At 38.6% G+C, this 13,236-nt stretch overlaps 2 protein-coding genes across 3 annotated transcripts in view; both read right to left on the bottom strand.

Moving 5' to 3' along the window:
* The window catches only part of LOC134528266 (tRNA (32-2'-O)-methyltransferase regulator THADA), a 38,272-nt gene extending 32,446 nt beyond the window's left edge, over nt 1-5,826 (bottom strand). The window contains exons 1-4 of one of the 2 annotated variants that reach the window (XM_063361742.1): nt 4,707-5,826; nt 4,353-4,488; nt 2,729-3,005; nt 1,349-1,582 (exon numbers count right to left, since the gene is read on the bottom strand). In XM_063361742.1, coding sequence (XP_063217812.1) covers nt 1,349-1,582; nt 2,729-3,005; nt 4,353-4,488; nt 4,707-4,722 — 663 coding nt within the window. In that variant the 5' untranslated portion in view covers nt 4,723-5,826. The remainder of the gene's footprint in view (nt 1-1,348; nt 1,583-2,728; nt 3,006-4,352; nt 4,489-4,706) is intronic. The other variant, XM_063361741.1, reaches the window with a different exon arrangement.
* A 1,447-nt stretch (nt 5,827-7,273) lies between these two features.
* The window catches only part of LOC134528457 (tRNA (32-2'-O)-methyltransferase regulator THADA-like), a 36,578-nt gene continuing 30,615 nt past the window's right edge, over nt 7,274-13,236 (bottom strand). The window contains exons 10-13 of the mRNA XM_063362084.1: nt 11,566-11,721; nt 9,702-9,911; nt 8,864-9,055; nt 7,274-7,615 (exon numbers count right to left, since the gene is read on the bottom strand). Coding sequence (XP_063218154.1) covers nt 7,274-7,615; nt 8,864-9,055; nt 9,702-9,911; nt 11,566-11,721 — 900 coding nt within the window. The remainder of the gene's footprint in view (nt 7,616-8,863; nt 9,056-9,701; nt 9,912-11,565; nt 11,722-13,236) is intronic.

Here is a 13,236-nt window from a genome sequence, read left to right as displayed (position 1 = left end):
TTTGTTATATTAAACCTGAGTCAACTTGTTAAAAAGTGGAAAATCATTTTAACTAAATGAACTGGAAAGTTTCTTAATTGGTAACTTCATGAAAATTTTACATTGCTGAATACCTATATCTAAAAGCCAAACAAGTCTAAGTATCAAAATTTGGTGATTTTTGTGTTATTGCAAATGTCTAAAATATATATTTTGTATTGAGCCATAACATCGTAAAACACTCAAAAAATGTTCTCAAGCATTTACCGAGAGTTACAAAGTCGTATGTCCAAGGCTTTACTCGAGCCAGACAAATGTTAAGTCCAATTACAAAGTTACATACTTGTGGCTAATGGAAACAGTACTCATTGAAAGAAATTAATCATAAGTTCTTTCGTACCGGCTGCAAGCATACGGAGATTCATAGAAAACACAGTAACATGTAGAGAAGCTAAACTGTGACTTATGATTGCTTCATTCTGAAGTATAGATATTACAAGTATTATTTAGATTGATCACCACATTAAAAACACTCGTCTTCTAAACGGCAGCAATCAGTTGCCTGCACATACCATAAGTGCGGCTTCAGATGGAAGGGAAAAGAAGGGGGGGAGGAGACAAACCCCTCCCAAACCCAAATTTTATTTTTTATTTTATTCTGTAGGGTATATTTATGTTAACTTAAATACTTTAATACATGTGTTGAACTTTTCTTTCAACACAAGTTGCTTGAAACAATTAAATAAAATTATCTGAAACCATAAATTTATAAATATTCCAGTCCATCTGTGACTTACTCAGGTTCCTTCACACTGGGCCACTCAAATCGCATTACAGTGCAGGTGCGTGGCGCATTAGGAAAAAGCGCAAGAATTGACTGCGAACGCGCAACTCCGCCACACACCCAACTGCAAGTATACAAATGAATTTGGAGGAAGCAAGTGGACTGTTTGTGTCGTCGCTGCAGCAAAAGAAATGCCGTACAAACGTAAGATATTAGATCTATTCGCTCCTTTGTTGAGAATAATTTCTAACGACCACAGCATTTTTTTTAGTACTATTCTCCGAGTATTCCTTTGCAGGCATGTCCCATTTTGCGATTCCCTCCAGCACTTCTAAAATAAAACTTTCAGTGTGGAAACTCGACTCCGCCATCACTCGAAGAAGCAGCTACATTGCGGGAAGTGGCTTCGTTAAAAATTGTGCCAGTGTGTGCCCGGCACCGGCCACTGCTGGCGCGAATGCGTCACTCGGTGTGAATAGTTCCATTTGGTTTCTTGTTCCCGTGCTGTAGCGCGTTGTTTCCACTGGCGCGCTCGCAGCGGCCCAATGTGACGGGCCCCCTCCCGAGAAGTGTTCCCCGACGTACCGCCCAAGTGCTCCCCCGGAAGCCCCGGACGGCCACCATGACGCCCTCGGCGACGTAAGGGGTGACCAGCTCGCCCAGGGCGGAGTAGCGGAAGAGCGCGCGCAGGATGTTGAAGGCGTGGGCGCGCGCCTCGGCCCCGCCGGCCGCCCGGCCCGCGAGCGACAGCAGGGCGGACATGGACTGCTGGAAGCAGCCTGGGCCTCCGCCCGCCTGCAGCTGGGTGGTAACCAGGGCCTGAGCGACACAGTCGGCGGCGGACCGCAACCGTCAGGGGTCTGCGAGTGCTACAAAATACTCCATACTCGATATAAGTAGAGACAAGATTTCATGGTTTCATTTTTAGGCCAATTTTATTTTTTAACACAATATTTCTGTGCAATTGTTTTTAATTTTTTTTATAAACTCCATTTATTCATGAAGATAGCACAATTTTCAACAAAGGACACTTACTTCACCAAAACAGTGTCATTTTGACAGATACATGATGCATAGAGACCCGTGAATTTCGCGGATTCATTTCGTGTTATGCTAAAATTCAAATAATTATACCTTAGTGCTGCTTCTGTCATTGGTTCTCTGTTAATCTGGAGGACTGAGGGCCAATTAGAGACCCTCACTCATAGAAATGTCGAATCACAGGCCACCCAGTCGAGACGACTCACAAGTCAACAGCCAATGAACAGTTGGCATTTGCCCGAGCATGTAGAGGCTAGAGGATATTGGAGTCTATCCTGCAGGTCATTGAATCCGTGAAATTCACAGGTCTCTAATAATGCATTTTTACGATATAATAATTTTTAATAAGCATGTCTAACTACTGGGAACATTAAAAACATATCACCAAGTATATGTGCGCTTAAAAAATCTACCAATGGCGTCATGTAAAAATTACTTACTAATACCAGTTGCAATATCAAAAAAGCAATACAATTTCCAACCCCTTTAGTACACACATTTGGTTTTAACTCCACGCTAAATAATTTACATTCATTGAATTTTATATTGATTAAATATGCTGATTATTTTTCATGATTTTTTGTTGTACTTTGGTGCTTCATGGTGTATTAACTTCCATCTTGTTGTTATACGGAGACGTGCGACTTGTCGCACACGTCTGCGATCACAAAGCTGTCAGCCCCTCTCTTCCTAAACACGTGTGCGAGCCACAGCAGACGGCCGAGATAGCTGTCGCCGCCCGGCCAATCTTGCATCGCCGGTTTTATAGTGTCAGAGAAATTTTCTAATGTGTGATTTCAGGCTTAAAAAAGGCATGTTCGCAATATTACACAAAAAACCATTGTTGAGGTTTGAAAACTGTCTGTTTCAATCCCCCACCTCGTTATACAGGCCAGCGCACACGGATATCGGCGCCAGAAGTACCTGCACCATGAAGGGAACCCCGGCGCTGCGGCGCGTGGCACACAGGACCCCTCCCCCTCCCTCGGCGATGAGGGCCATCAGCTCGGCCAGCCAGGCAGCGGGCAGGCGGTGCAGGCGTCCCGCGGGGTGCCCCCACAGCCGGCTGCACAGCTGGCAGAAGCCGACGTACGCCTGCTCGAAGGCGCCCCTGTGCTTCGTCTCCGACAGCAGCGCGGTGAAGTGCTCTCCGATGGCGAGCACCTGCTCCTCCGTCATGAGGCCGGACTCGGGGCTGCCCCTGAGGGCAAGGTCGTGCAACACACGTCCAAATCAGCATGCTACGGTACGTTGATGGGTCTACCTACGTTATTGAGGGAACGTCATTAAGAGGCCACTCCAGTGTTTCAGGGGCACTACGCAACCTGCGTTAACCTCATAAGATACAATGCTATTTTCATTTTGCTTATAACTAATTAACTAATATAGATTTTGAAATGATGGTGGCTTGATATGTAAGACAACGATGCTCTTATCAAAGCCCCTTTCTTCAAAAAGTGCATAAATTATGGTTTTATACTAATCTTTACTAATATGCATAAGTGTATTGTCTAGGTTTGAACCATAATTTATGCACGTTTTTGAAGAAAGGGGCTTAGATAAGAGCATCGTTGTCTTACATATCAAGCAAGCATCATTTCGAAATCTATATTAGTTAATTAGTTATAAGCAAAATGAAAATACCATTGAATCTTATGAGGTTAACGCGGGTTGCGTAGTGCCCCTTAAACACTGGAGTGGCCTCTTAAGAGGTAGTCAGGGGTGTAGGTATTAATGTTGGTGAGGTGGCACGTCAAGTGCGATGCTCCCTGGTGATTCTAAGCATGGTATTGCCTGTAAGCACAAGGCTTTGAACTGGAATTCAAAACAATTTTCTATATATGTAATATCCACATTTAAAAGAGCACTATCATACAAGAAATACATAACAGACAATTATGGGAATTTTCGTTAATGGTGAAACTCTTCCGAGGCAAAAAAAAAAATTTGCTACTGACCATTCAAAATTATTAAATGTTATTTCAGACTACTCTATTTAAAAAAACCTAAAATAATTCAAGTCTTTTCAAGAAAAAAAAAACTAACACCACAGCAGTAATGTGTAAGAGCAAGCATAAATTATTGCAAACTACAAAATTTCTAAAATTACAAATACCTGGTGAATCAATTTTAGGACATTTTCAGGACACATAAATAAAATTTTCTGTCAACATTTTTATATCACAGGGTTATTTTTATATCAATAAGCATAATTAAACATAATACAAAATAATCTACTCTTTTCAGGAAATTGAAAATTTTACAAGTTGTTAATTTAAAACCTCAACGAAAAAATTTCCAAATGATTTAAGTGGACAGTCTTCAACCATTTATATTTAATGTGTGACAATTAACTGAAGTAAGGCATTAAAGAGTGAAAAACAAGTGAGTAAAAGGCTGCTGAAAAATAAAGTGTAATGGGTTCTAGCAGTGTTACTGTTTATTTTGTGACATTCATGACCATTTCTTCAGTTTTGTTACTTTTTCCTGACTTTAGTGACCAGCAGACAACCTGTTAAATAATTTCTACAAACACATTTTTTCTCACTCAGTGATGATTGGTGCTCGCTCGGACAGCTCTCCGAGGAAGAGAGACACTTCCTTGACAGTCCTCCACGAACACAGCAGCAACATCTGCGCTGTCACGTTTTGAACCGGAAGCTCAACGTTGTCATCTTTCACGACTGCAACACATTTCCCGAGAATGAAATGCAAGTCACGCTGCGAGCATCATGTAATTCCTCAGGTAACATTAAAATGTATAATCAGATAATGAGAAATCACTAACACAAAACTTTAACTTTATCTTCCCATACCATTAAGATTAAACATAATCTGTTTAAAAATAATAAATGTTAATGTATAACCAATGAATATTAATGGGGAGAGTTAAATGATGTACCTGGCAGGAAATCCATGGGTAAGCTACCTTCCGGTGATGAACTGTTCACTACACAAGATACTACACCATTCAGTTGAAAACAAAGTGTTATCAGACGAGAAATAAGTTCTCTCCAAGCAGTATCTCCGCACAGCTCCCTAAAACATAGAAACAAGATAAATAATTATCAGTTCCTGTTTTACAAAACTTTATTTTTACTTGTACACATTACACTGTATAATACAGTAGAACCCCTGTCATACACTTTTCAACAGAGGGCACAAAAATGGTGTATGATGCAGGAAAGTGTATGTAAAGGGAATGGCAATAATAAAAAAAATTTTCAATCTAGCATACCAGCACAATGTCAGATTAAACTTAAATACATAATGTGTAAATAATTGCATTATATTAATGAAATATGAATTCATCATTATATATACATATAATAAAACCACCAGAAATGTAAAATACAGTCCATAATCAAGTAAAGCTGACATGAGAAACAGTGGCCTTACAAAATGTTATGAAGTCCTTTCTTGGAGGGGGAGAAAAGTCACCAAGCCTAAATTAGAAATAAAAAAAATTAGGGTATTGTAAAAACAAAATCAGAAATTTTTGCTTGTTTGTTTCATTTTACAAACAACTTTATGCAACAGAACAATTTTCAATAAAATTTTAACTTGAGAAACGTAAAATACAAAACAATCCAATCGTAAAAAAACAATAACAAACGGGTATATTCAGTACAAAGATTAATGAATGCACAAAATATGAGATCCGTGATCCGTGCCTTGGTAAAGCGCGTGCACCATTTTCATAATCATTGCTAGTTTGCGCCACTAGCCTCGCTTGGTGCTGGCCATAGATGTTACTACCGAAGTGCACAGTCTTCCTGATACTATCAATATCTATGGTGCGATAAAGTTATTTTCTTCCTTTTGCAAAGGTAAACAATGAAAGTTTTTCAAAATAAAAGCATTAAAACGTAGTTTATCAGGAGGAATATAACAAAAAAATTTGTGAATTTTAGGACTGTTCCACTTCGTAAAAACGTATGAAACGGGAAATTAATGATTTTATAAGTGTATGTTCCGGGAAAGTAAACCATTGTAAGTATAGTACTTTCGGCGGGACCAAAATTAATCGGCGTATGACACGGGAAAATGTATGAAACGGGAACATATCATCGAGGTTCTACTGTATAGCTAACCAAAATTGATCTTATTTTTAAACTCTAACAGCTGTTTCGCTTATGGCTAGGGCCAAGATTATGTGGTGAATTACGATAACACTGAAATAACACCTAAAAGAATGTCAATGAGTAAAATTTGGAATGAGATTTATGGAACTACAGTTCCTTGTCGTATTTTATCGAAAGCACTGTCTGGGATATTTAATTCTGTCTTTTAGGAAAGTTTATCAGAAAGACGCCATCTTGGTTTCAACCACTTTTGTCATTAACTTTTTATTTATTTATGTAAATATAATTACTACATGCAAAGATATAGTAAACTTAGTTAATGCAATGAACATTTAAAGGGTTGAATGTCTTCACAAACTAGTTAGTATAATTTTTATTTTGTGTACATTATTTTATTTTAGACCTCTGAAACCTAGATTTGAATTCAAGGGGTAAATTTGAAGAACTCTTCACGATCTGAATATTATGTTCGTGTCTATAACAATTTCCTGCATATAAAGTTTCCCCCCTGCCATTCCTCGGTAAAAGTCTTAACGGGGTTCTACTGTATCAGGCATGGAGAACCAACATAAGTCGTTTCCCTAGGCGCTAATTTTAACTATCTCACAAATAGATACTTTTCAGTCAATTTTCTAATGAAATTATCAAGCTTTTCTGTTACAATGAGTGTTCCGCAAGACGGTAATGTATCTCCAATTCTCTATCATATTTTTGTAAATGATATTACAAGTGCAATTACAAATTAAAATATATTAATGTACACTGATAACATTAAATTGTACAAATATCCATAAGTAGAAAGATGATTTTGAAGCCTTTTAACATTATATTTCACTCTTTCAATTTTATTAGTAAACAGAATAGCTTCATAAATAGGTGTGTAAAATTATAATACTTACTGTTACAAACAAGACCCTTCAACTGAAAAAAAAAAAAAAAAAATTACAGAAAAAGATATTTGAAAATGTATTACAATATAATATTTTAGTTTGTGTTGCCATAAAAATCTATAATATATTTGTATTGACATAATTTTGGGAAAGCTTTAAAAAAAATTACGCATGACTGTTGTTATAAACTTTGTGTGTTGTGTGTCACAACTATTATCACTGTCTGTATATTTTTAATTGTAGGTTTGTTTTAAGAGTTTTTTTTTTGTTATTGTATGTTTAATATGTTTAATCAATGTGTGACATTCAGTTGATGGCCCTCGGATGTTGAATGACACATGAAAACCAAACATATGAATTTAATTAAGTTAATATAGAAATAAATAAGCAGAAATGTTTATATGTATTCAAATCGCTTTCCTTAAAACAATGTTTTTTGGTGTTACTTTTAGGGACAGTACGACTGCCTCCCCAACTGAGGGCTAGGCGGAGGGCTAGGTAGAGGTATGAGGCGTGACTCGCCTGAGGTCGGTGTCCTTCAGGAGGTATCTGACGCAGCAGAGGGTCCCGTACATGGGGCCCTTGGCGGCGGCCAGGGAGATGCTCCTCCTGGCGACCTCCAGCTCGCCGCTCAGCTGGGCCTCCAGCCGGCAGACGACGTAGAACAGGGCGCCGCCGCGGGGGGCCTCCCCTACCCGAGCGGCCAGCGTGGCGACCGGGACGGGGAAGCTCGAGAGCAGCTTCAGCAGGTACGCCGCCGTCACGCAGTCGGGCGGGCGGTTGCTGGACGCCATCTGGCAGCCGGCGTCCAGCAGCAGGCCGGCATAGTCCTCGTCCTGCAGCGGGGAGCAGCTTGAACAGCCGGTCGAATCCTCGAATCCCCCAACACCAACAAACCTCTATTTCTAGTAGTCGGAAGATTTCGAACCATAGGAAAAAGATTCGAGGAAAAACACTGCACAACTATCCCGGACATCCACTCTCCGTCTCTAGGGTTTGAATGATTTGAGTTCCTAGGGAAAAAAAGGATTTGAAGACACACAATGCATATAACCCTCGAATACCTTCCAAATCTCTATCTCTAGAACTTGAAAGATTTAGGATTCTAAGAAAAAGATTTCAGAAAAATATTGCACAACTCCCGAATACCATCCACTCCCCGTCTCTAGGGTTTGAATGATTTGAGTTCCTAGGAAAAAAGGATTTGAAGACACACAATGCATAACCCTTGAATACCTTCCAAATCTCTATATATCTAGAACTTGAAAGATTTAGTATTCTAAGAAAAATATTTCAGAAAAAATACTGTTACTCCCTCGAATACCATCCAATCTGCATTTCTGGTGTTTGAAACATTTGGAATTCTAGTATAAAAAAAATAAAAAATAAATAAAAAAAAATGAAAAGAATTACTGAATACCTCTCAAATACCATCCAATCTTTATCTCTAGTATTTAAAATATTTGGGATTCTAGAAAAAACATTGGAAAATATTAGATAACCCTCTAATACCATCCAATCTTTACCTCTAGTACTTTGAAGATTTGGGATTCTAGGTAAAAGATTTGAAGAAAACTATTGGAAAGAATGTAGATTTAATGGTTGGGAACATTCTGTAGTCCAGGACATACTGTGCCACTCGCGTGCAGACATTTTTTCGGGCAGATTCCGGCTGTTGACCCTGGTTGCGTCACATTACTGCACTGTCTGTTTTTCTAGATCACTCAAGAGTTTATCATTACTACCAGTTTTCATTTTAGAACAGTGTACTTTTTTTTTTTAGCTGTTTACATTTCACATTTCAAAGAATCATTTTTGTAATAATTTTTTGAATCCTTCAATAGAGGAAGCAGCTTATTACCTAACCTTTAAAAAAAAAAACATTGGACTGTATATTAACTTTTCTTTTGTATTCCTGTTAAAACTATAGTGATGTTCAATAATCCTGTAAAATAGCTATATTCGGATTTGAGGTGTGGATTTTGGGTACTTTATGCGATAACAATTTGCGACGCACCAGCAAACTTCAACATCCATCCACATTCACCAAGCAACTGAGCAAATCTTCGTGACACTGGACTCACGTTCAGGCCCAGAGCCTCGGCGGGGAACCGGACCAGCAGGCTGAGCGCCAGGCTCTTGTTGTTCTCGTATGTGTCCTTCAGGCACTCCAGCAAGGTGTCTGCGTTGCTGCTCGTCCACATGTCCGGGGGGCTGTGCCGCCACACCGGGTCCGACGGCTCGAAGCCCACCAGCTCCTGGATGTACACCAGTATCTGCAGCAAGCAGAAGCCATTAGCTACAGAGCACTTTGACAGGTTTACTAGCCAAACCCGATAAACTACAAACAGCTACACAAAACTGTTCTAACACAAATTATGGAGTGTAAGTTTATACCATATTAGTTTTTTCAACCTTGAGCTATATACTACTCAATTTTTTGCATGACAAGGCATACATAATATCATCCCAAGCAGGGGCACAAATCTATAAGAATCACAAGAGGGGCCCACGGAAATTCACTCCCGTGTCGCCTGTGAGCTTTGCGAATGGGTTTTAAAAGACAAAAGTCATCTCTGGAATGGCTGCACACTGTACAATTTATGTTCTATATGCATGCAAAAGCAGAAAACTTTAAAACATACTGAAAGTTTTCCATACAACATATTTTTGACATTTACGTTTACTAACCCCATTTTACAGTCACGATTTAGCAAGCTCACGCGGATCCTTGGAGACGGGCTTCTTAATTACAGTAATAATAACTACACAGTTCATGAATGTTAAAAACAAGTGCCCAAAGCTAGGTATTGAGCAAGATCGTTAAAACTGATTCTCACTGGATTCAGCAGGCTGCCAGGGCGGGAAGGGCTGTGAGATGGTACCAACAGAAGCACTGCTCTGAAGTGCTGCCCGCCTCACCTGGAGCGCCGAGCCCCTGTGCCCAAAGTTGGCTCCGGGGAAGAGGCTGGCCAGGCAGAAGTCGACCAGCCACAGGAGGAACGTGTTGTAGGTCCTGAGCTGGGCGGTGGGGCAGGGCTCGGCCGATGCAGCAGCCGGGGGGTCGCCCTTCCCCGCCTGCTCAGTGGCTCGGGCCAGCACCGCGGAGCTGTCCTTCACCCGGATCAGCAGCTGCACCAAAAACTGAGCTCGACAACTCCTCCCCCCAATACAGAAAGCTTTACTAATTCCATAAAGTCATGTTATGCTGCTTAGAGTGCATCACCAGCTACAGTACCCAAGTGCAAGTACAATATTTGTGAAGCAACATAAATGAAATAATACGGGTAATTTTTTGCAGCAAAGATTTCAGGTTTATCATCAAAACTAGGGATGAATGTATTGAACACTCGAACCCTCAAATACCAAGTATGTATCTTATAAAGATTTGAGATTAAAGGTAATAAAGTTTGAAAAATCTGAAGTTTATAAACTTTAACTTATCCTTTTATCATTTACACAAGAATTGTAGTTTTAATATGTATTTTTGTAAATATAATTAGTAAGGTACCTGTATTAATTTGGTAAACTTAGTTAATGCAACAGAACATTTAATGGGTTGAATAACTTCAAACAATAGATAATATATTTATGTTTTGCACATTATTTTATTTTAGACCCTTGAGACCTAGATTCGGATTCAAGGGTTAAATTCTAAGTACATACTCTTTGTAAGCTGGAAATTAAAGTTTTGTGATTTCCAACACCATTGCTGGAAGGTATACTTAGGAACTATTTTCCCCTGACTTTCATGACCTCACCATAATATTTTCAACACTTTCAGAACTGTCATGACCTGTAAACACATTGATTCAGATGACTTTATTCAGATAACCCAAGCTGCACAGAAACTAGCACGTCTCATCCTTAGATTGCAGTAAGTATTTTAATGGGCATTTACTCTCTTTCCAATAAACAAAATCTGATATCAGCGGTGTCCTTGTTTCAGTCTGCTATGTTGCCGCGTATATGCAAAGAGCACAAAAGTTTTAGTCACAACTTTGTAATTAAAAAAAATAATAATGTATTAAAAAATATATACTATTTTTAAGAGTAATATTTGTAATGAAATTTTTGGAAATACATTTCAAGAGCATCATCTGATAATATTTAATCCTCTCTCTTCTATGATTATTTATCAGAAAGATGCCACCTTCGTTTCAACTATTTTTGTCATCAATTTTTTTTTAATATCTTTCAATATTAGACATTTGACCTCTGATTGACCAGACATTAATTAATGGAATGCCTTGTCATGAATAGTGACCACCTGCTACTAATAGTTTCTCCTGTAAAATATTAATTGGTGAAGTGATATACCTATATATTTTTTGCTTTTAATTGTAAAACTATCAAAAATCAACAAAATCAGTAAAATTCATAATATATACTGAAACTTATCATAATCATCGATAGTATACGAAATAATAACATTAATGTAAACAAGCTGGTGGTATCGACCTGGCAACAGTGGGTGCCTTTAGCTCTATGCTGCAATCTAAGGGCGAGACAGACTGTAGGACCTGGGCCCTGTTTCATAAAACTTATGTATTAGTCTCCTAATTAGGTGTGAGGAGTAATTAAAGTAGTTGCTATGTAGCAGCTATTATTATTAGTTTGGTTATGTAACAGGCCAAAGTAGGTAGTGCTCTCTTTTAGTAGAGTACGAAATTTGTTTACGAAACAGAATTTTTTTTGCACTACTGGCTGCTTTTTATTTCACTGCTATTTAGAAACTGATATTATTACTGTGTCCCTTGGCCCGGAGAAGCACAGTGTTTGTCACCTTCTTGACGAGCGCCAGGGCCTGCTGTCTCGTGGCCGGGGACTGCGTGTTGATGTTGTACTCCAGGAACGTGCGCACCAGCTGCAGGTCTGACCCGGAGAGGGCTTCCGTGCTGCGGTGGCTCTCCACCAGCAGCGAGAGGGCACACACTCGTATCTGACAGCACACACACACTTTTATTACACAGATCACAAACATTGTGAACGCCAGCTACACGTTCACGCTTACAAAAAAATTCAACAATTTATACAAAATAAGTAAATCAAAGGGGGTTGATACCAAATTATGATTGCGAGAGGGGGGGGGGGGGGGGGGGGGGGAAGTAAATGAATGAACAGAAGAGAAAAAAGAAGCAAGAGAAAAAAGAGAAAATCGCAAATCGCATATGTAGGGTTGTGTACATAATGGTTTCTGAATGTCAGAAATGTCTACAAAGCCAAATCCAAAACACAAATACTTTTTCCTCAAAGATGGTTGCATGAATTCATTTCAAACAAAACGTAATAAATAACTGTCAAAAATATAAAAAATCTCGCAAATGTTTCAATCTTATGTACATCAGCAGCATTATTGGCATTAACAAACAGTGTCTTGCAGCATTGAAATATTTTGGCAATGGCACTACTTGGACTTGTAAATATTGTGTGTTAATTTATGTATAGTGTTAGAAACGTTTGAATTTTGAACTTCCCACGCTGCTTGCTAGTAGGGCCAGGTTTTCAAGTTGGCTGCCTGCCAAGGTGGGTAGCCCTGCAGCTTCCAGCAATGAAGCAACAGTTGTTGTTCAACCATCATGGCGGTAAGTTGTGCTATCGTGCACGCTTGCTGCCAATCGAGTTGTTTGCAAGTGAATCATTATTAATTGTCTCATTTTATTTGGATTTTACAATCTTTTACATCTCTAGACAAAACAGGCACAGTTGTCTGAATATGCACATGATCAACTTTTGAGGGATTTTAAGTCTACTTGCAAAATTGTGAACCAATGCTTGGTATAAGGATGCTAAAAAAAATCAGTTTGTTAACAGCAGCACACCAAGAAAACCCCCAAAATCCACCAAGTTTCTCAAATTAGGAAAGGCTTGTGACTTTATTTGCAGGGAACTGAACCCAGGTCAACTTGGAGGTAGGCAAGTGATCTGACCATTTGACCATCGTGGCCACAACTTATTTTTATTCTTCGGTGGAAACAGCATGTCAGACACTAAAGATATGCAAAATTAGCAATTTTATTTCAAAAAAGGCTAAATTCAAACATTCTTACCTGACCATAGTCTATTTGGATGCTGATGAGTAGTTTATAGTTTTATTTTCCAGGCCAATTTCATTTTTAAAACAGAATATTTTGATGTTATTGCTTTTAAATAAAAAATAAAAGCTAGCATTGCTGAACGAATATAACTCTTAACGTATATATTCCATGATACTATCTCAAAATCAGTGTAATTTTGACAAATACATAATGCACTTTTTTAATATAATGATTTGTAATAAGCATGGTACAAATATAATTAATCTTATTTCTGCATTTGGAAAATTTTCTAAGTTTGCAATGTAAAGGTGAGTAACTAATAACAATTGCAAGATTTAAAAATATAAAAAATTCTAATCTTTTTTCTTAAACTGTAATACAAACGTCATTCTACATAAATTAATTTCCTTGCATTTAAT

Source organism: Bacillus rossius, chromosome 1 (assembly GCF_032445375.1).
Source record: "Bacillus rossius redtenbacheri isolate Brsri chromosome 1, Brsri_v3, whole genome shotgun sequence".
NCBI lineage: Eukaryota > Metazoa > Arthropoda > Insecta > Phasmatodea > Bacillidae > Bacillus > Bacillus rossius.
This window is presented reverse-complemented; position numbering and strand designations above follow the sequence as displayed.